Source organism: Geotrypetes seraphini, chromosome 14, assembly GCF_902459505.1.
Source record: "Geotrypetes seraphini chromosome 14, aGeoSer1.1, whole genome shotgun sequence".
NCBI classification, from domain to species: Eukaryota; Metazoa; Chordata; class Amphibia; order Gymnophiona; family Dermophiidae; genus Geotrypetes; species Geotrypetes seraphini.
Window position 1 is genome coordinate 18,670,269 of NC_047097.1, and position 24,634 is coordinate 18,694,902.

General features: G+C 40.6%; 1 protein-coding gene across 3 annotated transcripts in view; it reads right to left on the reverse strand.

Moving 5' to 3' along the window:
• The window catches only part of SLC24A5 (solute carrier family 24 member 5), a 38,907-nt gene that overhangs the window by 2,999 nt on the left and 11,274 nt on the right, over positions 1 to 24,634 (reverse strand). For 2 of the 3 annotated variants that reach the window (XM_033920390.1, XM_033920388.1), the window contains exons 3-8: positions 23,635 to 23,718; positions 23,441 to 23,544; positions 21,263 to 21,363; positions 19,631 to 19,905; positions 14,549 to 14,755; positions 11,456 to 11,557 (exon numbers count right to left, since the gene is read on the reverse strand). In XM_033920390.1, the coding sequence (XP_033776281.1) occupies positions 11,456 to 11,557; positions 14,549 to 14,755; positions 19,631 to 19,905; positions 21,263 to 21,363; positions 23,441 to 23,544; positions 23,635 to 23,718 (873 nt within the window). The remainder of the gene's footprint in view (positions 1 to 11,455; positions 11,558 to 14,548; positions 14,756 to 19,630; positions 19,906 to 21,262; positions 21,364 to 23,440; positions 23,545 to 23,634; positions 23,719 to 24,634) is intronic. The other variant, XM_033920391.1, reaches the window with a different exon arrangement.

Genomic DNA, 24,634 nt, shown 5'->3' on the forward strand with positions numbered 1-24,634 from the left:
GATCAAAGCTTTTGGTGTCCCTTTTTCTCCCACCAAAGCCCTGTGTACTGAGGGAGACTCCTTTTGTGATTGGGTGTGAGAGAGAGACTACTAAGTCTGACTACCGGACAAGTAAGAAGGAAACTTAAGGGCTTGAGTATGGAGGGAGAAAACCTTTTGGTCCCTGAGGGGAAGACAGAGAATAAATAGTTACCCTAACCAGAGTACAATAAGGAGATAGTGATGTGAACTGCTAAGGATCATTTTTTGAACCTGTTGATTGCCATTATATCTGAATAGTTTACAATTTGTTGAATAAAAGAGTTCCAGTTTGTTCAGTTACACCTTGGGCTTGGCTGTTCATTCAGTGCGAGAGCAATACCTGGCCTAAGCATGGTGACTGAGCCCTGGGATTACGTCATCTTCGGCCTATGCCCAAGCTCAATAAGAGCAGTGAGTGTTTGCAAGTAAGAAGAACGCTCATCTTTTTGGGAGCGCTAGTTACGGGGTGTCCATTAAAGGCACCTAGCCCCATACCAGTTCAAATAGACTTTACAATATTATTACAGACTTCATCCACGTCTACCTCACAAGAAAAACAAACTACCATACAGGAAATAAGGTAAGCTGTTTCTCGTATAGAAAAAGCATTACAAAGCACAAGATTATATAAATTTTGCCAGGACACTGCTGTTAAATTGTTGGAACATGAAGAAAAATTAATTTGCTAAAGTGGAATCATCGGTATCTAATTTGAAGTCAGCTGTGGTGTTAAGAGTCTGATACAGTCTCATTTGGAGGGAACTGAACATCTTTCTAGTGCCAGGAATTTAAGATTGCTTAATTTCCCAATTACTCATTATTTGTTATCATTTGAACTCTTCAAAATGTGCTTGAAGGACATTTTGCCATATCATAGTAACATGACATGAGATGATGACAGATAAAGACCCAAATGGTCCATCCAGTCTGCCCAACTTGATTCAATTTAAATTTTTTTTTTCTTAGCTATTTCTAGGCAAGAAACCAAAGCTCTGCCTGGTACTGTGCTTAGGTTCCAACTACCGAAGTCTCTGTCAAAGCTCACTCCAGCCCATCTACACCCTCCCAGCAATTGAAGCCCTCCCCAGCCTATCCTGAACCAAACGGCCACATACAGACACAGACCATGCAAGTCTGCCCAGTACTAGCCTTAGTTCTTCAATATTTTCTATTATTTTCCGATTCTAGATCCTCTGTGTTCATCCCATGCTTTTTTGAACTCCATCACTGTTTTCCTCTCCATCACCTCTCTCGGGAGCGCATTCCAGGCATCCACCACCTTTTCTGTAAAGAAGAATTTCCTTACATTGCTCTTGAGTCTCCCACCCCTCAGCCTCAAGTTATGCCCTCTGGTTTTACCATTTTCCTTTCTCTTGAAAAGATTTTGTTCTACATTAATATCTTTCAAGTACTTAAATGTCAGAAATCATATCTCCCCTGTCCCTCCTTTACTCTAGGGTATACATATTCAGGGATTCCAGTCTCTCCTCATACGTCTTTTGGTGCAAACCTCCTATCATTTTTGTCATCCTCTGGACCGCTTCAAGTCTCCTGTCCTTTGCCAGGTATGGTCTCCAAAACTGAACACAATACTCCAAGTGGGGCCTCACCACCAACCTGTACAGGGACCATCAACACCTTTTCTTCTACTGGTTACACCTCTCTTTATACAGCCCAGCATCCTTCTGGCAGCAGCCACTGCCTTGTCGCACTGTTTTTTCACCTTTAGATCTTTGGACACTAACACCCCAAGGTCCCTCGCCCCTTCCGTACATATCAGCCTCTCACCTCAGCATATACAGTTCCTTCTGATTATTAATCCCCAAATGCATTACTTTGCATTTCTTGCATTGAATTTTAGTTGCCAGATATTAGACCGTTTCTCTAACTTTTGCAGATCTTTTTTCATGTTTTCCACTCCCTCCACGGTGTCTACTCTGTTACAAATCTTGGTATCATCCGCAAAAAGGCAAACCCTACCTTCTATCCCTTCAGCAATGTTGCTCGCAAATAAATTGAACAGGATCAGCCCCAGCACCCAACCCTGAGGGACTCCACTATTCACCTTCCTCTGAGTGACTTCCATTAACCACCACCCTTTGGCATCTGTCTGACAACCAGTTTCTAATCCAGTTCAGCACTTTGGGTCCTAATTTCAGCCCTTCAAGGTTGTTCAAGAGTCTCCTATGAGGAACCGTATCAAAGGCTTTGCTGAAATCTAAGTAAATAACATCTAGCATATGTCCTCAATCCAGTTCTCTAGTCACCCAATCAAAAAAATTCAATCAGGTTCGTTTGGCATGATTTACCTTTATTGAAGCCATGTAGCCTCGGATCCTGTAACCCATTAGATTCTAGGAAGTTCACTATCCTTTCTTTCAGCAACACTTCCATTATTTTTCCAACAACCAAAGTGAGGCTTAACACCCTATAGTTTCTTGCTTCATCTCTATGACCACTTTTGTGAATAGGGACTACATCCGCTCTTCTCCAATCCCCAGGAACCACTTCCTTCTACAGAGATTGGTTGTACAAGTTTTTAATAGGATCCGCCAGAACCTCTCTGAGCTCCCTCAGTATCCTGGGATAGATCAAGTCTGGTCCCATCGCTTTGTCCTCCAGTTTTTCAAATTACTCATAAACACTTTCTTCCGTGAACAGCGCAGAATCTACTCCATTTTCTTGCGTATCTTTGCCAGACAATCTCAGTTCTTCTCCAGGATTTTCTTCGTGAACACAGAACAGAAGTATTGGTTTAGCACATTTGCTTTTTCCTCATCACTCTCCACATATCGGTTCCTGGCATCTTTTAGTTTAGCAATTCCATTTTTCATCTTCCTTCTTTCAGTAATATATCTGAAAAAAATTTGTCTCCCTTTTTTACATTTTTAGCCATATGCCAGACGTATCTCTCTCTTGGCTTCTTTCAGTTTCACCCAGTAGTCCTTTCTATACTCCTCCTCTTGGGGTATTTTATATTTCAGGAACGCCAACTCTTTTGCCTTTATTTTCTCCGCCACTAGTTTGGAGAACCATATCGGTTTCCTTTTTCTCTTGTTTTTATTTATTTTCTTCACATAAAGGTCCATAGCCATTTTTATTGCTTCTTTCAGCTTAGACCACTGTTTTTTCACTTCTCTTATGTTCTCCCATCCTAACAGCTCTTTCTTCAGGTACTCTCCCATTTTATTAAAGTCCGTACATTTGAAATCTAGGACTTTAAGTATCGTGCGGCCGCCCTCCACTTTAGCCATTATATCAAACCAAACTGTTTGATGATCGCTACTTCCCAAGTGAGCACCCACTCGAACATTAGAGATACTCTCCCCATTTGTGAGGACCAGATCCAATATTGCTTTTTCCCTCATGGGTTCCATCACCATTTGAGCAGAGCCTACTTGAAAGGCTTCCTACTTCTTTCCGTTTCCGCAGACGAAACTTTCCAGCCCACATCCGGCAGGTTGAAGTCTCCCAACAGCAGCACCTCCTCCTTCTTTCCAAACTTTTGGAGATCCACAATCAGATCTTTATCAATTTGCTGCGATTGAGTCGGAGGTCTGTAGACTACACCCACATAGATAGAAGTTCATCTTCACTTTTCAGAGCAATCCATATCGCTTCTTCCTCTCCCCAAGTCCCTTGCATTTTAGTCGCTTGGATATCAATCTTTACATAGAGAGCTACTCCTCCATCTTTTTGACCATCTCTGTCCTTCCTAAAAAGATTATATCCTGGTATGTTTGCATCCCACTGAACTATGTCTCTGTGATAGCAACAATATCCAGGTCTGCCTCTAACATCAGGGCTTGCAGATCATGAACTTTGTTGCTTAGACTGCGAGCATTTGTGGTCATCGCTTTTCAGCTATTTTTCAGTGGTAATCTGCTTTTTTGTATAGTTTTTTTGTTTCGTTTCACTTCCTGTTGCAATGCTAAGAAGTGATTTGCTAATATTGTTTATGTTGCAATCTTTACTACCATCACATCTTGTCTTTTGCTGGGGGTGGCCTCTATAATTGTCCTTCATACATACGCCTCCCCACCTTCTAGTTTAAATGCCTAGAAACATATTGCTTGAATTTCTCAGCTAGGATTATTTTTCCTGCCATGGTAAGGTGCAGCCCGTCATTCAACATAGTCTTTTGTTGTTCTATGTATTGCCCCATCCTCCTATGCCTGAAGCCTTCTTGATGACACCAGGCTTTGAGCGACCTATTGAAATTCTCAGGGTTCTGTACTCGTTCCACACTCTTTCCATAAGTAGGCAGTACTTCTGAAAAAAGTTACAGTCTTTACAAAAGGTTTTAGCCCCTCTCCAAGTTCCCGAAAAGCTTATTGTTGGCTAGGTCATTTGTTCCGAGGTGCATAACAACATCAGGGTTCAAAATCTTTGCTTCCCTAATTACAGTTGGTATTTGTCTAGCATTCCTTGTAGCTGAGGATCCTGGAAGGCATTTCACTTCTTTGAGTTCCTTGTCCTGTGCTCCAAGGTTAATCCCTCTGATGATAGAATCCCCTAGCAGTAATACTTTTCTGGTTTGAGCTTTTCTATATGTGCTTTGGGGATGCTTTTCTTCACAAGTTATCTTCACTGATTCTAGTTCCTTCTCAATTCTTTTACTTTGAGCTTTTTTATATATGTGCTTTGGGAGACTCTATAGTTTTAATCTTTTATGTCCCTAGGGCTACTGGAGTTCCTAATTAAGAAGATCAATATGATTGGATATCAAATCCTGATGGTCTTTTTCTCACAATATTATTTCTATACAAGGTACTTACTTTTCAAACAGGCAAAAAAGAGAAATATTTTGAAATTGCATTTTTCTAAAAAGAACATACCTTTTTGTGGTCCATCAATAGCCATATTTCTTGATGTTGCATGCCAGACGGAGGAGACGGATGGCTTTTCTGATGCCAAAGCCTAAATGCCCAGATTCTCTAAACAGCACCAAGTGGCCTTAAAAGTGGCCACTGATTACATGCACATGATGGTGCCTTTTAGAGAATCACACCTCTGGCAAAGGTAAGCACCAGAAATATAGGCCAGGGTTTTCAAGGCCTATATTTCTAGCACTTACCTTTAATGTGAATGATGCTTAAGTAAGCGCTTTATGGCACCTGGGGGCCACTGCGGGAGCGGACTGCTGGGCACAATGGACCACTGGTCTGACCCATCAGCGACAATTCTTATGTTCTAATGCCACTTTTGGTGTTAGGTGCCGTAAAGTGCCTCCAGACAGAGGCGTGATTCTGGTGCTGATTTTTTAGGCGCTTTGAAATTTCTTTTAAGTCTTCTTTTAAATGGCATTTTGGACTTTAGGCACCGGTAGGTTGCCAAAGTTTTAACTCTTGTGTGTCATTCTTTTTGTTTTACTTGCAAGTATCTGATCACATATGGAAACAAGTTGGTTTGTTTTTTGGACCTATTACAGAGAATTTTCTTGATAAACCTGTTCTTCGAGGTAATATCTTGTGAGGTATATTTAGTATTGGAGGTTATGGGAGTTAAAAGATTTCAAATTGACTTGTTTTCTTTGCTTCTTATTTTTAGAGGTTAGTTAATTCTGATACAGGGTTTGACTCCCCTGATGTGAGCCAAGATATTTCACTGGTGTGAAATGTTTCTTTTTGATTGTCTATTACTATTGTAATATTCTTACATTTTAATTGCCAAGAAAAAAGAGGTGCTTCTAAAGATCCATCCCAAGTTGCACCCAGATTGTCAATCTTTCTCTGTAGAGCAGTTTGGTGAATACAGGTGCTGTCACCAATGAAATCTAATATACTACCCTTCATTAGACACAGCAAGGCATTGTATAAAGTTAAAATAAATCTCTTAATGTGGTAAGTCATGCCATTAATTGTAAGAAGGAAAATAGGAATTAAAAAATAAAATAGAAAGGCAGTCCCGTACTGACATTATGCCTAACTCCAGGCCTGGTCACCAAATGCTAAGCTGAGAAGATGAGTTTTAAGCAGCATCTTGAATCTGGGGAGAGAGTTTGGTATACAGGGATGTAGGAAGAAAATTCTACAGGAACAGACCTGCAAAACAGAAGGCAGTCTGGTGTGTAAACTCAAGATGGGCATGTGAGGAAAGGGATTGAGAAGATGCCCATCATGAAGTCAGTGAAGCTCTCTTGCAAGGGTGTGAGGAGTATTAAGCAAATACAGTTAAGAGCCAGAAAGAAGAACCCTGTGCATAACAGTAAGAAGCTTGAACTGAATTCAATATTGATTAGGAGAGTCAGTAGCATCAAATCATGTTGCCCAGGCAAAAATGTGAAGGGCTGCATTTGGTGACTATTTTTAGAGCATGTTTGGGTCTGTGGGGATTCCCTATGCTGCTTTGGACTCTACCTTTCCTCAGTTTCTAACATCTGGAAAAATAACGGAAGCGTTGCTGAAGGAAAGGACAGTGAAATTCCTAGAATCTAATGGGTTACAAGAACCAAGACAACATGACTTTACTAAAGGTAAACAGAATTCGTTGACTGGGTAACCAGAGAATTAGATTGAAGAAGAGTGCTAGATATAATTTACTTAAATTTTTGTAAAGCTTTTGACATGGTTCCTCATAGGAGCCTCTTGAACAAACTTGACAGATTGAATTTAGGACTCAAGTGGTGAACTGGATTAGAAACTGGTTGATGGACATATGTCAGACAGTGGTGGCTAATGGAATTTGCTTGGAGGACGGAAAGGTGAGTAGTGGAGTGCCAGGGCAGATTCTGTTCAATATATTTGTGAGCAATATTACCAAAGGGTTAGAAGGTAAGGTTTGCCTTTTTATGGATGATACCAAGATTTGTAACAGAGTGGATACCCCGGAGGGAATGGAAAACAGAAAAAAAGGGTCTGCAAGGGTTGGAAGAATGGTCTAATGTCTGGTAACTAAAATTCAATGCAAAGAAGGTACAGAGTGATGAATTTGGGGAAAAGAAATTTGTGGGAGATGTATGTATTGGGGAGCAAAAGGCTGATATGCACAGACAGGGACAGAGACATAGTAACATAGTAGATGATGGCAGATAAAGACCCTTACTCTGCCTTGCAATAATAGTGTGAGGATCTGAAGATGATGAAACTGTGATAAGGCTAGAAAGATGTTGATGCCCCTGTACAGGTAATTAGGTCCCATATGGAGTATTGTGTTCAATTGTAGAGGCTGTTCAGTTTTAGAGGCTGTGTCTGTTATAAGAAGAATTGATGCGGTCCAGAGGAAAGCAATGAATGATAGCGGATTTGCACTATAGAATGACAAAATTTGTCCCCATGTCATGCTCTAGTTTGCACCAAAAGAAGTACGAGAAGAGACTAGAAGACCTCAACAATGTATATTCTGGAGGAGGGGCAGGAGTGATATGATAACATTTAAATATTTGAAAGGTATTAATATAGAGCCAAATCTTTACCAGAGAAGAGAAATTGATAAAACTAGAGGACATAAATTGAGGTTGAGGGATTATAGACTTAAGAGTAATTTTAGGAAATTATTTTTCACGGATAAGGTGGTGGATGCCTAGAATGCCCTCCCGAGGGAGGTGGTAGAGAGGAAAATGGTAGGAGAGGAACCACAGAGAGTCCAGCAGAGAGCAATCCCACGCAGCAGAGGAACATGGTGACACAATTCAAAAAAGTGTGGGATCCAAAGCTTCAGAATCTTTAAGAGACTAACAAGGTAAATCCACACGATCTAGGTACACCTGCCCATCCAGAACGGCTGGTCCCGGGTCAGCGTATAAATCCTCAAAAAAGGAACGCAACAGTTCAGAAATCTCCACAGGTCGATGATACAACACCCCGCGAGTGTCACGTAGCACAGTAATGGCTTAGTGACCGCAATGCACCTTCACCATGCATGCCAGCAGCCGACTACTCTTATTAGCGAAGCGAAACAATTGAAACTGGTAGTAACCTTGACCACATCACACCCTGGTATAACAACTCATTCAACTCCTGTTGCACTCCTAAAAGTTGTGTCCGAAGCAGGGGAGAGGACTGACGACCATACTGATGACGTTACCCAGTAGCTCTACGTTCCAAAGCCAAAACAGCCTGGTGCCACATTTTCTTCAGCCGCGCCACATAGGCGATAACCTCTCCCCGCAACACCGTCTTAGCCATCTCCCAATAAAGAATGGGATCGTCCCTATGCCGCTGATTATCATGCTTAAAGTCAGCCTACCTGCGAAGCAGAAACTCCTGAAAACGAGCATCACAGTTTCAAGTTTCAAGTTTCAAGTTTGACCTTTATTTGATAAATCGCTTATAATAACATCTAAGCGATGTACAGTAATAAAAACCAACAGAGTGTGGTAATACAATAAATTTGCAATAGTTACTCATAAAACAAACAAAATTAGACGAACAGGAGGGGGTGGGAAGGAAGGGGAAAAGTTACAATGTTGTTCTTAGTTAGAGAAAGACATCAAAAGGGAAACACATTGGGTAATAAAGGGTTATTAAAAATATTGGACCTAAAAAGTGCTAAAAAGGTGGATTTTCATATGTCAAACGCGTCTTGAAATAGGTAAGTTTTTAAAATTTTCTTAAAAACAACGAGGTCAGTTTCATTTTTAATGAAGTTTGGAAGGGAGTTCCATAGTGAGGGTGCTTTTACAGAAAATATGTCATTTCGCCTAGTGCCAATGACTTTTAATGAGGGAACTGAGAGCAATTGTGAAGAAGAAGATCTGAGAGAACGTAAAGTTTTGTGAGGGACAATCATTTTAGCAATATATTGAGGTTCATTGAAAATTAGAGATTTGTAAACCAGGAATAAAATTTTAAACGTAATTCTATGGGTTATTGGGAGCCAGTGTGATTTAATTAGTAAGGGGGTAACATGGTCGAATTTCTTTGCGTTATGGATTAGTTTGATTGCTGTATTTTGGATAATTTGGAGGCGTCTGTTTTCTTTTTGAGTTATATTAATTAGAAGAGAGTTGCAGTAGTCCAGTTTGGAAATAATAAGTGAATGAATTAAAATATTGAGGGATTTAGTGTCTAAGAATGTAGAGATTGAACGTAACAGCCGTAGTCTGTAAAAGCATGATTTGACAACTACACTGATATGATCGTGGTAAGACAGATCTACATCAAGAGTTACACCTAAGATTTTTAGCTTGGGTACCGATTCTATTAAAGTATTGTCGAGTGTGAATGGTATTTTTTGGTGGAGATAACACAGAAACCGCCACCCCTGCTGACTACTCTGGGATTCACCTCACGACCAGTGCAATCCCACCCAAGTGTGGTCAGAGATTTCAATAGGACCCATTTCCACCCCCAGCACCCGGGGCAGTAAAGCACACGAGATAAGAATCAAATCAATACGGGATAGTGTCCGATGGGCCCAAGATAAGTGAGAATAGTCCCACTCCAGAGGGTGCAATGCTTGCCAAACATCCAGCAACCCCAATGTGGATTCCAAGGTTCAGGCCCCCGTACAAAGCTTAGTAGCTTCCTTGCCCGTGGAAGCAGAACGATCCAAGCGTGGGTCGGGGGGACTTCATTGAAATCCCCCCCCAAGAAGCAGAGGAACGCCACCAAATTGCAAAAGTTGGTTGCGAAGTCCCAAAAAAAACTGGGCCGGAGGATTGTTAGGGGCATAAACATTGCATAACAAGAGAGGCTTATTATGGAGCGTAACCAATGCAATGATATAACAACCATTAGGATCGTGGAGCACTTGAAGAGATTGAAAAGAAAGTCCCTTCCGAATCAGAATAATTACCCCACCCTTCCTCCAAGTGAGCCCCCACCCACCAGGTACAGAGCTTAGCATGTTCTACCAATGACAACCTGGTCTGCAAAAAGGCAATAGAGGTTTTAGAGCGATTCAAGCATTGTAAAATTTTTTGTCGCTTTATGGGGGAATGAATGCCCCCCACATTCCATGAGGTTAACATGTACTCCAGAACAGGGCAATCAGAGGAAAAAAGCTACCAAAAGATAACCTCCGTAGGGTACCAGAAGGGTGTCCCAGCCTCCACCCCTCCCGCTCCAATCATGGTCCCATGAACAGCCCCCAAAGATACCCCCACTGCCTGCAGAAGTCAAACTTCCCTCTCCCCCACCCACATAAAACCCCTTCCCTCCACCCCAACCAAACTGCTCCCATAAGACCCAGCCCCCCTCCACTCCCCATCCCCAAGGAACCCCTCTCTCCCCCCTCTGCACAACCCCACCCTAAGACCAGCACACCTCCAAACTGGCGTTACTTCCAGGAAACTGTGTACACCCGCCAAGGGAATCCCTCAGTAAGCCCCAGTCCACAACAAAGCAGCTCCAAAGCTAAAGGGGGAAAAAGGAGAAACAAGAATGGCACCCCCAGAGCACAACAAAGGAGATCAAGCCGCAGAGTAAAGAAAGAAAGCCTGAGAAGGCACCCCTCCCCCCACCCTCCTGCCCCCGCAAGCATACTTCAGTCAACCCCCCCGCCCCCATACCTAGCAAACACACCCCAAAGAGACCATACAGAAAGTTCAAAGTCAGCAAGGGCCAAGAGGCCCCCGCAGGGGAGGCACAGCAAGCCCCAAGCTAAGGGACCAAACAAGGCCCCCTCAACAAAGTCCAAGAGTAGTAGGTGGTCGGGCCCTTCATATAACTGTGCCCCAACTTCCTCTGCTATACTATTTGGCAACCTTATTTAGATACATTAACACCACACACTCGCAGCCACATATTATTTAATATGTAATTACAGTTCTAAAATGGGGAAAAAAGGGGAGGGAATTGGTTATATTTGCTTTTAGTGATAATGTTTATTGTATATTAACTCTGTAAATTTTGTTTTTCTTGTATTTGAAATTATTTTTTTACTATTTTGTTTGTATTTGAAATTTAATAAATATGATTTACATTAAAAAAAAAATGTCTAAAGCTTGTCCAAGTACCATCCAAAATACAACTTCAACATGCCCCCTGACTGTTTGGATGAACTCGTGAAAAAGTCCCAATTCTGCCTTTTTGAAAACTGCAACTTAGACATTTTACACACACACCTTTTATGACACCACATTAGGCTTTATTTAATCACTGGCCATCGCAGTAAAAGCTCCAACGCTCATAGAATTCCTATGAGCATCGGACCTAATACTGCCATGGCTGACAATAAAAAGCCTAACACAACTTCATCAAAGGGGACCTTAGTGAGAAAACCATGCATCTGCAGCTTTTGGGATGCTTTTTTCTTTAGAAAATGGGTGCCATAGTTAATATAATTTTTTTTTAAATTAAATACAGCACAATCCCTCAGTGAAGTGTAACAATGGGTTATTTTCAAAGCTGAAGGATTAAAAATAGATATACTATATACCCTATGACATTAATTGAAATCCATGGCAGTTTTTCTAAGTTTTGACATGTGATTTATTTTACTTCCCAGGTGGAACAATTAACTGAATCACTAAACAGGTAAGTTTCCATACCTTCTTTGGCAACTAGTACACTTGCCACTGTATCAGGTATGCTTGTTCCTGCAGCCAGCAAGGTGAGACCCATCACAGTTTGAGGAATAGCCAGTGTTTCTCCTATAATGAAGATACAACCACTGTGTTAACTTCCAGTTTTCATGTATGTATTTGCACATCATGGCAAGCTTCAAAGGTACAATATCCCTATGAAAGACACACAAATGACTACTGCAGCAATTCTACTGTACAACTTGGCACCTCAGTATAGGTGCCCCAATGCCTTGCAATTAGTGCCAATTCTACAATGGCATCTTGGTGCTAAAATTGTTATAGAATACTGGTGGAAGTCAGTATTGGTGTGCCTAGGTTTAGGTTTGCCTAAGTATGCCAACTGATGCATATACAGTAGTTTATAGTGTTCTATAAACTGCACACATACATGGAAGACACATCAATCATCTGCCCATCTCCACCCATGCTCTACCCAAGCCCTCTTGCAATAAGGCACTATGGGGCTTATAATAAAAAAACTAATATATCCAAAAGACTACCTAAGTCAGTTGTCCTAATCACTGGGATGTCCAAATGCCAATAAAACCAGTTTCTTGGACATCTAGCAGGATGTTTCTCCCACTGTGTGTCCAAAGTTCCAAAGGGCGTGATGAGGGTGGGCTTAACTTGGATGTCCAGCACATATTGAACCTTTCCCAAGATGTCATGGACTGAACATAGATGTTCAGTGCTAGACCTATTGTAGAAGCGTCTAAGTGCCACAAAAGTACTCAAAGTGACCAGATGACCACTGGATACATTAAGGTAAGATTCCCCACACTCCGTTACTTCTCACTAACCCCCTCCCACCACCCCAAAATCTGAATGCAAGAGTACATACTTGTCTCTAGAATAGCAGCACCTGGTATGGAAAAGCCTAGTAGAGCATCAAACAGATGTCTTAAGTAACCTGGAGGATGGGCTAGTGAACCATAGAGAGGAGGACCCAGGTCCTTAAGTCACTTTTAAGTAAATTTATGATGGAAAGTGTGAGCCTACTCTACCCTACCAAAACCCTACTCTTCTCCATGTCTCATCCCTATGAGTTCTGTTTCTGTCCCATCCCTGCATTCGAGGCTTGTGCAGATGAGGACGGAGGTTGCAGGGATAGGGAAAAGATAGGGACAGAACTCACGGGGATAAATTTGTTCATGTGGCATTCTCTAGTATAAAGTTAGGCATCCTAAGGGTTGAATGCCCTGTCTGCCTAGACGTAAGTAGGTGATTTTCAAAATTTTTTTTTTTTTTTTAACGGTTGTTTAACAGTTCAGCTTCGAAAATAGACATTTCTGTACTTCCAACTTTGGATGTTTAGTGGGAAACATCCAAATTGGACTTAGCCTTTTCAAAAATGGCCCTCTTAGGTAGGCGCCTGTGTGCACTAAATTCCATTCTATAAGGTAGCACTTATCAATTAATGATGCCTTTGGCATGTCTAAGAAGTACCTACCTCTAGGTACCACATTATAGAATTGCCTGAGCGGCTCTATGAAGGCCTAAGTCATTTAGAAATACGTCCAAAACCTGGTTTGATTATCAGCACTTGGACGTTTTAGAGATATGTTCGTCCAAGTGCCGATTTAGGCCGGTATTTTGGACGTTTTTCTCTTTTGATTATGAGCTCATCTAGATGGCAACCGAAACAATTTTTGTTTTGGCTGAAAGCAAATCTGCAGCTGAAGCTCAAACCAAAAATGGTATCAGCATGTCCCCCCCACCCCTCTCCAGCCTCACTCCATGACTCTCCCAAACAAAGACGGGGCTCTATCCGGCCTCACTCTATGACTCTTCCAAACCTAAATAGGCCTCACTCTGGTATCACTTCACCATCACCAAATAAAAATGAGCCCCAACTGTAGGTGCCCCCTCTCCCCGGGAATACCTTATAAACCCTGGTAGCCTCTTTAGGGCAGCAGCGATCTTCAGTCACTCCTGTCCATTCAGTTTCCACAGTCAAAATAGCTGTTGCGACTTCCTCAGAAGGTCGTGGCAGCCATTTTGTGATTGCAGCTGGCATAGGCAGGAGTGATCCAAGACTAACATTTAATGAATCTTCACAAGTATCTGAGTTAATTAGGAGAGTAATTTCATAACAGGTCCTCTAGGCTGGAATTCACAGTAGGCTGAAGCTGAGGCACCTAGGTATCTTTTTAAAATAACCTCACAAAAACAATGTAGCTATATTTTAACCTTGACTGTGCTAATTTTGTGAGATTATATCTATTCTGAGGAATAGCCTAATGGTTACATCCACAGACTGAGAACTAAGAAAGACAGGGTTCAAACCCTACTGCTACTCCTTATGATCTAGGGCAGACTTGGGCAACTCCGATCCTCGAGGGCTGGAATCCAATCAGGTTTTCAGGATTTCTCCCAATTAATATGCATTGAAAGCAGTGCATGCAAATAGATCTCATGGTGAAATCCTGAAAACCCAATTGGATTCCGGCCCTCGAGGACTGGAGTTGCCCATGTCTGATCTAGGGTAAGTCACTTATTCCTCCTTTGCCTCAGGTGCAAAATTAGATTGTAAGCCCTCTGGGGGCAGAAATATACTGACTAACTCATCAGGCATGAGCTACTGAGAAAAGTGTGAACTATATCCAAAATTACTTTTCCCTTCCCTTTACGCTTGCTGAGGCTTGCATTCGGATCTGTCTCATGCATATTCAGTGCGATAATCTTGTTAACTGGACTGGCCAGGGAGCATTCCAGGACTGGCTTGAGAAATACCACCTTAGGCTAGTCCTTCACTGCATCTCTAATGCTGATTAAATCTGCATTTTCATTGAGAAGCATATCTCTTATTTGAAAATCTAACCTTCAATTTATTTATTCGGCAATAGGTCAAGATGAGTTTCAGTTAGGGACATTTTCTTGCCCCCAGAGAGCTCAATGGCATTGGAGGGTTAAGTGACTTATCCAAAATCACGATGAGAAGCAGCAAAATTTGAACGAAGCTTCCCTGGTTGTAAGCCTAGCACTCTAACCGCTAGGCGATTCTTTCTTGCAGACATAAAACATAATGGTACAACTTTGTCATAGTTTTAGGCCTACCTACAATGGTTACCATCCAGACGAGGATATAAGTAAAGGCTGATATCCACACTGCTGACATGAAAAATGTCAAGATGAACCATCTCTTCCAAAAACGCCTCCTGCAATTTGGTGTTGTCAAATAGAGCAGCGTAATGATAGGTAGAGACAGCACCCAGAAAATTCTAGTTAAGTCCGCTTCAGGCATTGTGAAAACACTTGATGAATCTGTTAATGTTTAGACATAAAGTGCCACTATTAGAGTCTGCTTTATTACATAGATTTTTTCTTTGTTATATTTAGGGAAGACATTTGTGCATCTTTTTTTAATTTTTTATTAGCTTTTTAAAATTATTGCCAGATGTACAAGTATTTTACCTGCATATGTCAAATGGAAGAAAACTTTTGGCACATCTGACTCATGTAAGTTTCAAAGGCATTGTGATTATACATCTACACCAGTGGTGTCAAACTCGCGGCCTGCCAGGTACTATTTTGAGGCCCTCGGTATGTTTATCATAATCACAAAAGTCAAATAAAACAGTTTCTTGATCATATATCTCTAACTATAAATGACAATATTATTATTAAGACTTAGCTAAAAGGAAAGATTTATAAACTATAAAGAGTTTTACCTCATGCAAAATTGTCATTTCTTTAAAAAGATATTAACTATTTTTTTTTCTGAGGCCTCCAAGTACCTACAAATCCAAAATGTGGCCCTGCAAAGAGTTTGAGTTTGAGACCACTGATCTAAATGAATACTAATAAAATCATCACTGGTTCATTTTGTATGATGCTTTCTCAATACTGCTTAGAAGATCCACAACTTTCTTTCTTTGTTTTAACACAATTGTACTACAGTCATGTGGGGTTTTATTTGTTCGTTTATGAAGCTCTGGATTATATTTATATGTTCATTTAATTCCACTATTCAGACACGTCGCAACTCTCCTGTAGTACATCCCTGTTACCTGTATTTAAATGTTTCTTGCTGTGATTGAGAATGATGCCTCAATATAACACCATGAGAGTGTTCCAGCTAAAAATGGATACTCAAGTGGTACATAAAGGGAAAAAAAAAAAAACTGTGCAGGATTTATGGAGAGGCATTTTCAATATGATGTCTAAATCCAATTCGGGAAAAACATCCAAAAATCCAGTAAAAATAATGTTAATTTTCAAGCCAGAAAAACGTCTATCTTTTGTTTGTTCTCAGTGTGTCTATCTTTTTGAACTATTAAAAAAAAAAATAAAAAAAGTCCAAATAAAAATACACAAAAGCTAGCCACTGGGATGTAGCAGTCTGGCCATACAGATATCACAGCAGAGCAGTGAGGCACTGCAATGAACTTCTCAGATACACATCTCACTATAACCCCCTTATATTGTATTGTGAGCCCTCCAAAACTCACCCAAAACCCACTGGTCCCAACTGTATACCATCCCAATAGCCCTTATACCTGTGGATGTCACCCTCGCGTGATACTATGGAATCAATTTGACCTCAGCTGTCATTGAAGTTCTGCATTTTTTAGGGAGAGTGTGGCATAATGGTTAAAGCTACAGCCTCAGTACCCTGAGGTTGTGGGTTCAAACCCATGCTGCCCCTTGTGACCCTGGGCCCATCAGAACAGCCAGGGAAAAATGCTTGAGTACCTGACTAAATCCACGTAAACCATTCTGAGCTCCCTTGGGAGAACGGTGTAGAAAATTGAATAAATAAACTACCCCAAGTCCTGAAGTGACCTTTCATGGAAAGATACCAGAAGTCCTGAAGTTAACTTTTCCGGAAAGATACCAGAAGACTGGAGGATAGCAAACGTCATCCCAATCTTCAAAAAAGGATCAAGAGGAGAACCAGGAAACTACAGACCTCTGAGTCTCACATCAGTCCTTGGGAAGATGGTTGAAGCATTGATCAAGGATAGCATAGTCCAACATCTGGATACCCATGACCTAATGAAAGCTAGTCAACATGGATTCAGGAAGGGGCAGTCATATTTGACGAATTTACTTCAGTTTTTTGAGACGGTGAACAAACATATTGATAGCGGAGAACCGGTGGATATAATATACTTGGACTTCCAGAAGGCTTTTGACAAAGTTCCACATGAGCGACTTCTCAGAAAACTTCAAAGTCATGGAATAGAAGGGGACATACTAAGATGGATAGGAAAATGGTTGGAAGAGAGAAGACAGAATTTGAGCGTAAATGGAAAGTTCTCGGACTGGGAGAAAGTGACTAGTGGAGTGCCTCAAGGCTCGGTTCTTGGGCCCATCTTGTTCAATATTTACATAAATGACCTGGAAGAAGAAACAACAAGTGAAATCATCAAGTTTGCTGATGACACAAAACTGAGTCGGGCAATCAGGTCACAGATGGACTGCGAGGAACTCCAGAAAGATTTGAGACAACTGGAGAAATGAGCAGAGAAGTGGCAAATGAAGTTTAACATAGAAAAATGCAAAGTGATGCACCTGGGCAGGAAAAACAAGGAGCACCAGTATACCTTATTTGATGCAACTTTGGGCAAAAGCGAACAAGAAAGGGACCTGGGGGTAATGATAGACAGGACACTGAAGCCGTCGGCTCAATGCACAGCGGTGGCAAAAAAAAGCAAACAGGATGTTGGGCATAATAAAGAAGGGTATCATGAGTAGATCTGAGGATGTAATAATGCCGTTATACAGAGCGATGGTGAGACCACACTTGGAATACTGTATCCAACATTGGTCTCCCTATCTAAAGAAGGATATATTACTACTGGAGAGGGTGCAGAGGCGAGCGACGAAGCTAATAAAAGGTATGGAAAATTTGAGCTACAAAGTTCGCCTTAGAAAACTGGGACTTTTCACCCTCGAGAAGAGGAGATTGCGAGGGGATCTGATCGAGACTTTTAAAATACTGAAAGGATTCGAAAAATAGAACAGGAAACACCTTTATTCACATTGTCGAAGGTGACTCGGACAAGAGGTCATGGACCGAAGCTGTGGGGAGACAGGGCCAGGACAAACGTCAGAAAGTTCTGCTTCACACAGCGAGTGGTGAATGCCTGGAACGCTCTCCCGGAAGAGGTTGTGGAGGAAACCACCATTCCAGGATTTAAGGGCAAGTTGGATGCATATCTTCTTGAAAAACACAGTGAGTAACTAAGGTATTCACCAGGGTAGACCTGGCTGGGCCTCCGCGTGTGCGGATCGCTGGACTCGATGGACCCATGGTCTGTTCCGGTGCTGGTATTTCTTATGTTCTTATGTTCCCGGTGCTAAAACCACTAGCGCGGTTTAGTAGAAGAGGCCCTTAGTGGCGAGTAAGGAATCAAATATGAATGTAAATAAGGAGGCTGTAGAGAATAAAAAACTATGTGCAAGGAATAGAGCTTTAAATTGAATTCTGTAACGAACGGGTAGCCAATGATATTGCAAATAAAGAGGTGTTACCCTATAAAATTTTTCTTAAAGCCTAGAACTTTTATTGCAGTATTCTGCAAAGTTTGTAATCTTTTCAGATTCCTATTTGAGATTCCCAAGTACACAATGTTGCAATAATCCAATTTTGAGATTATTAAAGCATGAAGAAGGGTATGTAGATATTTCTCCTGAAATAGTCCTCATATAGTCCTCAAGGCTCTTAATGTGTAAAATCCTTTTTTTATGATATCTGACAGCTGATAATCAACCCAAATTCCCAGATATCTAAAATTTTTTACCAATGGGATTTTCTTTCTGAAAATTTAAACTTCCAAATTCGGTTGTAAGTAATGTCCTGTAATCCAACAGGATACACATTTCTCAATACTCAGGGCTAATCTATGGTCAGCTAACCATTGGGTAATTACTGTAAGTCCTTCTTTCAGAGGATTCAAATCTTAGTGAATTGGATCAATTTTAGCAACTAATAGAATGTCATCAGCATAACAATGTTTATCTCCTGAATCAAAGAAATAAGCGGAGCCAGGAAGATGTTAAATAATATAGGAGATAGTGCAGTCCCTTGGGGAACTCCACATGATAGCTGATATTTTTTAGAAGTAGATGTCTTTCCTTTTACTGAATATGTCCTATTGGCACAAGGATTGGCTTTTTGACAAACTGTCAAACTAGCCTATCCCAACATTACTTTTCCAAATCTCATGGTTGATATTATCAGCAGAAAACTAAAAATATAAAGTAACATTTTCTCTTCATTTATTTCCTGTTTTTCAGAGAGATAAGGTGGCTTGTTAAGTGCAGACTAGGTATTTAAAAAGAGGTACCTCTGTCATATCTCCCTTCAGCCATCTCTTCTCTAAACTGAAGATCCCCACATCCCTAGCCTTTCCTCATAAGAGAGTTGTTCCGTCCCCTTAATCATTTTGGTCATCTTTCTCTGTACTTTTTCTAATTCTGTTATATCTTTGATCCAAAAGAGGCATTCTTCGTGTTTTTCTTCCGTGGAGCTAAAAATGGTAATTTTGAATTCTGATATAGTCGCAGAATTCTTAAGACTAAGGGCTCCTGATCCAAGATGGCCGCGAGCTTGTTTCGCTGAGTAAGATGCCCTGAGATTTTCTTTGCCTAATTGTCGGAATTTCTATTTGGTAGTGAGGAGTTTGTTCTTCCCCTACCTGCAATGCCGAAGAGACGAGGTCAGAGCGCCGCTGCTGCCTTGCGGCAAACCGGTGGAGTCCCCATCGGCACTATTGAAGATATTCTCAGGCGCATGCAGAATGTAGCCGGAACGTCGGAGAGCAGCCCGCAGGAGACGCTGCATATGGGTGGTTCAGCAGCAGTTCTCCCTGGGCCTGACACAATTCTTAGCCCCGACATTCAAGCTCCGCCCCTGCAACCCCGCTACGCGGAAAAACTAATGCCAGGTCAATGGAGGCATTAGCGTCTAGCGCACGCTAAAAATGCTAGTGCAGCTTAGTAAAAGGAGCCCTAAAGTTTAAATATATCACTCTCTAAATTAATTGACCTTTTTGCCCTATGTAAATATCAGAGTGAGTTATTGTTGAACAAAGGTGAAATGGAATATGTTAAAAAGGTATATAGAGAGATTCTGTATGTACAGTATTTTTGTACAAATCTCTCTAAGGATTTTCTAAATGGCATAATTACCTTCAGTAATTTCATGAAGTCCATGTAAGCTTATAGAAAGCTGAGAATGACCTGATTCCTCTTGAAAAATTCCGCTATCAGATTTTGACTGCCAACGAATGAGTGACCCACTCTCTTCCTTCCAGCCTATTAGTGGCTGCTCCTCAGTATTCACTTCCACGGCTTCTGCACAACAGGGACTAAATTTTTTGATGATGTATTGATTAATTTTAACATCAAAGCACAGCACCACAACATAGAGGCCATATATCGAGAGCAATGAAGCAGCTTCATACCTTCAACAAAAACAAATTTAAAGCTGCATTAGTACTTTTTGGCAAAGAGAACTAAAACTATCCAGACACCCTTCTATTTAAAGAGAAGAAACTCATAAAAATACTATTGCTGCCAGAAACTAAACAGAGAAACCTTTTAAAAACTGATAACATATATGGAAAATAGGCATGCAACAAGAGATAGAAAATAAGCATAAATGTTAACTTAATCATTTATATGCAGCATTTCTTTTTGATTGTAACAGATATTTTCTTACTGAAAGCCAACACCTTGAAATGTAATTGTGGTTTTCCCTACTCCTTTCCCCTCTTTCTATCCTTCTAAAAGGTCAAATACTGCCCAACCTGGTATGGCCTTACAAAATGGAAAACAGAAGAGAAGCAGACCATATGAAGGATCAACAGATCAACTAGATACGTGCACTCGTTTCATGATAAAGCCCGGATATCAAGGCGAAACAAGGACCCGTCGAATCAGTAATGCACTGAGCACTTTCACTGAGTCCAGCATATAGTCGGAGTCAGTAACGACTCTCTTGCCGTTTTGGGTATTTTACCCCTGCAGGAAGACACTTTGATTTGCCATCATTTTCAGATAAATGTTTAATTTCATCTGACTGCTGGTATCAGTTACATTGATTTATCTATACTATGAGAAATCAACATAATATAAGAAAATAAAATCCAAAAAGTAATTTAATAATTATAATAAAAGAAAAAGAAAATAGTTCATTATCTAAAAAGTTTTCATAGGATAGGATGGAAGTTTTTGATCGATGATAGAAATTCATCACCGTACAATTTTGGGGTGAGGAATCTATGATCCCCAAAAGGTGATTCTTAGATTTTTTTTCCTCCATTTAGGCTATATATCAATAAGTATCAACTTGTTGTGGCACTTGCTACATACAAACCCATGTTAGAGATACAGTTTTTACCAGTTTGATGAACCATGGAGTTTTACATCAGCTGGTATACATCCGTCCCTGAGGCAGCCAGTTTGGAGAAACATGGCCATGTCGGGCGCATTTGTTTCCTTCATATGGTCGGCTTCACTTCTGCTTCCCATATTGGATCTTGTCAGCTCTTTCCTTTATTGCTTTCTCAGCCACGGCCTTGCAAAACCCACCTCGGAAATATGTTCTCTGGCAAGGCAGAAAAAGGGATACCTTTGTAGTATTGATAGACTGGGACATTTTAGTAGGAAATGGAATGCCATGCCTCCTTAAAACTAGAATATCACCAATTTTCTCACTGTGGATCGCGCAAACTGACTGAGTACCCTCCTTTGATTAACGTTTATGCTGAACAAGAAGGTAAAGTACGGTACTTGTTTATAAACGCAAGGTGTTCTCACCAGTAAATTCTCTTGTCCATCGTGATAGCTATAACTGCTGCCACACTGATTGCATATGCCAAACAGTCCCTAAACAAAGGCCAGCAAGGCAGTTTTGAAATCTGAAATACAGAATGAAATGAAATGAAATATACTTCCAACCTGCTGTAACAGTTGATGTTACACCTTTTCCTAGGGACCTTTCTCTTCAACTAAAAGTCCAGCCACAAACAATCCCCTCTAAACTCTCTCCCGCCAACAACCATTAGTTGGTGACCCTCTGGTCCAATCTACTGTATTACCTCCCCAGGAATTTCCTATGAATGTCCCCACCCCAAGCTGTCCTTAAGTTACTGTACTGTCCGGCCTTGTCATTATACTACTGTATTGTATGGAATTGTATTGTATTGCCAACCGTACTGTCCAATGTAACATACTGTGAATGTTAGCTTGTAACCCGTTCTGAGCTCCCGGGAGGGCAGGATAGAAATCAAATTAAATAAATAAATAATTACATACAAGGGGCCACTGAAAAGTTCTCACCCCAACCAACAAAGCTGGGGCAGTCTCCAATGAGGGCTATACACTTAAGGCTCTTTTTATGAAGACGTGTTAGGGCCTTAACACACGGAATAGCACACGCTAAAATGCCACGCACGCTAATCCAGTGTGGGCGCTAAAAACGCTAGCGCACCTTCATAAAAGGAGCCCTTAGTCCAGTGATTTTCCACTTTTTTGTTCTGTATTTTTCCAACAGAATGAAAAAAGTGGAAAATCACTGGAAGCAGGAGCGAAGGAGGAAATGAACGCAAACTTTCACGGATGAATTTTTCTCATATGACAGAGCACATTTTTGAGAGTGACTTATCACCCTATTAATTGATACAAGAACCATATTTTCAATGAGGGTTCCTTGAAAAAGATTATCTAAACGGGGTTCGCGTCGGGACCCTTATAACATCTTGAGAGTTAAGTACAAACAGTTGCTCCATATAGTTGATTACACTTTGAGAATTACATGTTGCATTTTCAGCAATATGCAATGATCGGGTGGTAGGTCTGGCTATAGGGACTTTGGTCCTTGGCAAGATTACACATCTAAGAGCATAAACAATTTATAAGGAAAGGCTCTAACATGAATTAAGGTCCATTATACTCTTTACATTAGCAATCTAAATAACTTGAACTTCAGGCAGACAACTTTTTCAAATCAATATATGCCCTCAAATGTTCTGGTTGAAAATAAACATAAGTAGTACACAAATATTGTATACAACATTTACAAGGATAAGCCAACAAAAATTTTGCACCCAATGTCAACACTTCTTGTCTTATATCCATAAAAAGCTCTTCTCACATTTCCCCCCTCTTCTACGAAACTGCGCTAGCAATTTCTAGCACAGGGAGCCGCACAGAATGGCTCACGCTGCTCCCAATGCTCATAGAGTTCCTATGAGCATCGGGAGCAGCACGGGCCATTCAGCGCAGCTCTCTGCACAGTTTAATAGAAGAGGGGGTTTGTGGCTGTTGTGTCACTTCTGGGTAAACCCAGATTTTTTTCCCCACAAAAAGGGACTTGGGCATTTCTAAAGTATAATTTCATGATCAAATTAACATTTTGTTCGAATACAAATGAAACCAACAATGTTGAACTTTCAGAGTTATCTGTTAAAGAAGATTCCAAAATTTCTGAGCTATTAAGATCTTCATTCCTCAGCAATTGCGCATTAGTTTCTGTGGAATCTCCTGTCTTCTTTAAAGAAATATAATATATTTCTTTAAAGAAATATAAAGATTGGAAGAGAGCATCCACCAGCGGAGAGACTGTCTCAACAAAGGAGTCACTGCAATGTGTTGAGAGACTGGATCCTGATCTTGCCAGGGTCCACTGAGGAACTCTGAGGTGAAGTCTGGCAAAAGGAGTCACGTGAACCGTTAAGGCCATGTGGCCCAGCAGGACAATCATGTGCCTCACGGAAACTGTCGAAAGACTAGACACCCATTGGCAAAGGCAAATGAGAGCATCCTGACGTGGTTGAGGTAGGAAAGCCCTGAGCCGAAGTATGTCCAGGAGGGCTCCGATGAACTGTAGAGTTTGAGAGGGCTGCAATTGGGACTTGGGAAAGTTTATTTTAGAACTTCAATCAAATACATAACTGACCAATTATGAGAACTGACTGATGCCCAAGATTGTGTTACCATGGATGACATTAGTCCACAAGCTGCAGAAATTCCCAAGAGGTTGTAGACTGCAGATCCAACGATAGTGCTAACACCAATGTCTCCCTTTGTGACAAAAACTCCTATAATAAACAGAAAATTAATATGTTATGGGCAAGAACATGCCTGTTTTGAAAATCATGTAAAAGGTGAACAAATTCAGAGTTTGATACCTAGAAAAACAGTTACCAGTTCAGGGGCTGAACTACCAACTGCCATAAAAGTTGCTCCTGCAACATCCTGAGAAAGACCAAGACCTAAAGGTAAAATAGAAGAGAAATACTATAAAGGTTCTGTAGGATTTCAACCATATTTTTTTTGTCTCACATTCATTTTGCAAGTTACTAAAATAATGTTGTTGTTTTTTTTACCTCAGCTGTTTTATTTTCTCTGAGCAGTGTTTTTGAACATTTCCTAGTTGGAGAGGAAGGTCATTTAAGCATTGGAACACACCATTTTTAATTAGATCAGAAGTTTGTTATATGGTTTTAGGAAGTTTTAAAAAAACATTTTTATTTAAGAAATTTCTATCTTGAAAATGATTAAGATTTGTGTTTATTGTATTTTAAGGAATTTGGTATTATACTATGTTTAACAAGGTCTGTTTCCAGTAGCTGAAATTATTGTGATCCGCCATTTACTCATAAGGGCTTTAATGGAATACAAATGGTAATTTAATGTTATGTTACCTGAAAAACTTATAAAAGCCTGCAATTCTTAATTGAAATCTGTTTTAATAATGAACTAAAGACAAGAGCTATTATATATCTCCAAGATTACAAACAAAAGAGAAAGTGTGGTTCATTATATACATCAGCCTATACCAAACATCCCATTCTTCTACCCCCTTCTTATCCCGAAGCATTCCACTATGCCCCCATCACACTGCAATCAAACAATAATCAGCGCTGATATAAGAAGTTACACATTAAGCTAGTTAACAATTAAACTTCTCAATTTTTCAGGCAGGGATTGTATGTATATAACCCATATTGCCATAAACAATTTCCAATGTTTTAAGGATTGTCTAGCATCTTGTGTCTCTAGGGTCCAATATGTATAGAGCACATTTCTCCATTTCCAGCATAAAGGTGGGGAAGGCTCAACTCAACTTTACAAAATACATTTCTTACCAACAAGACGGGTCTTGGCCAATAAGAGTTATTTCTCCTT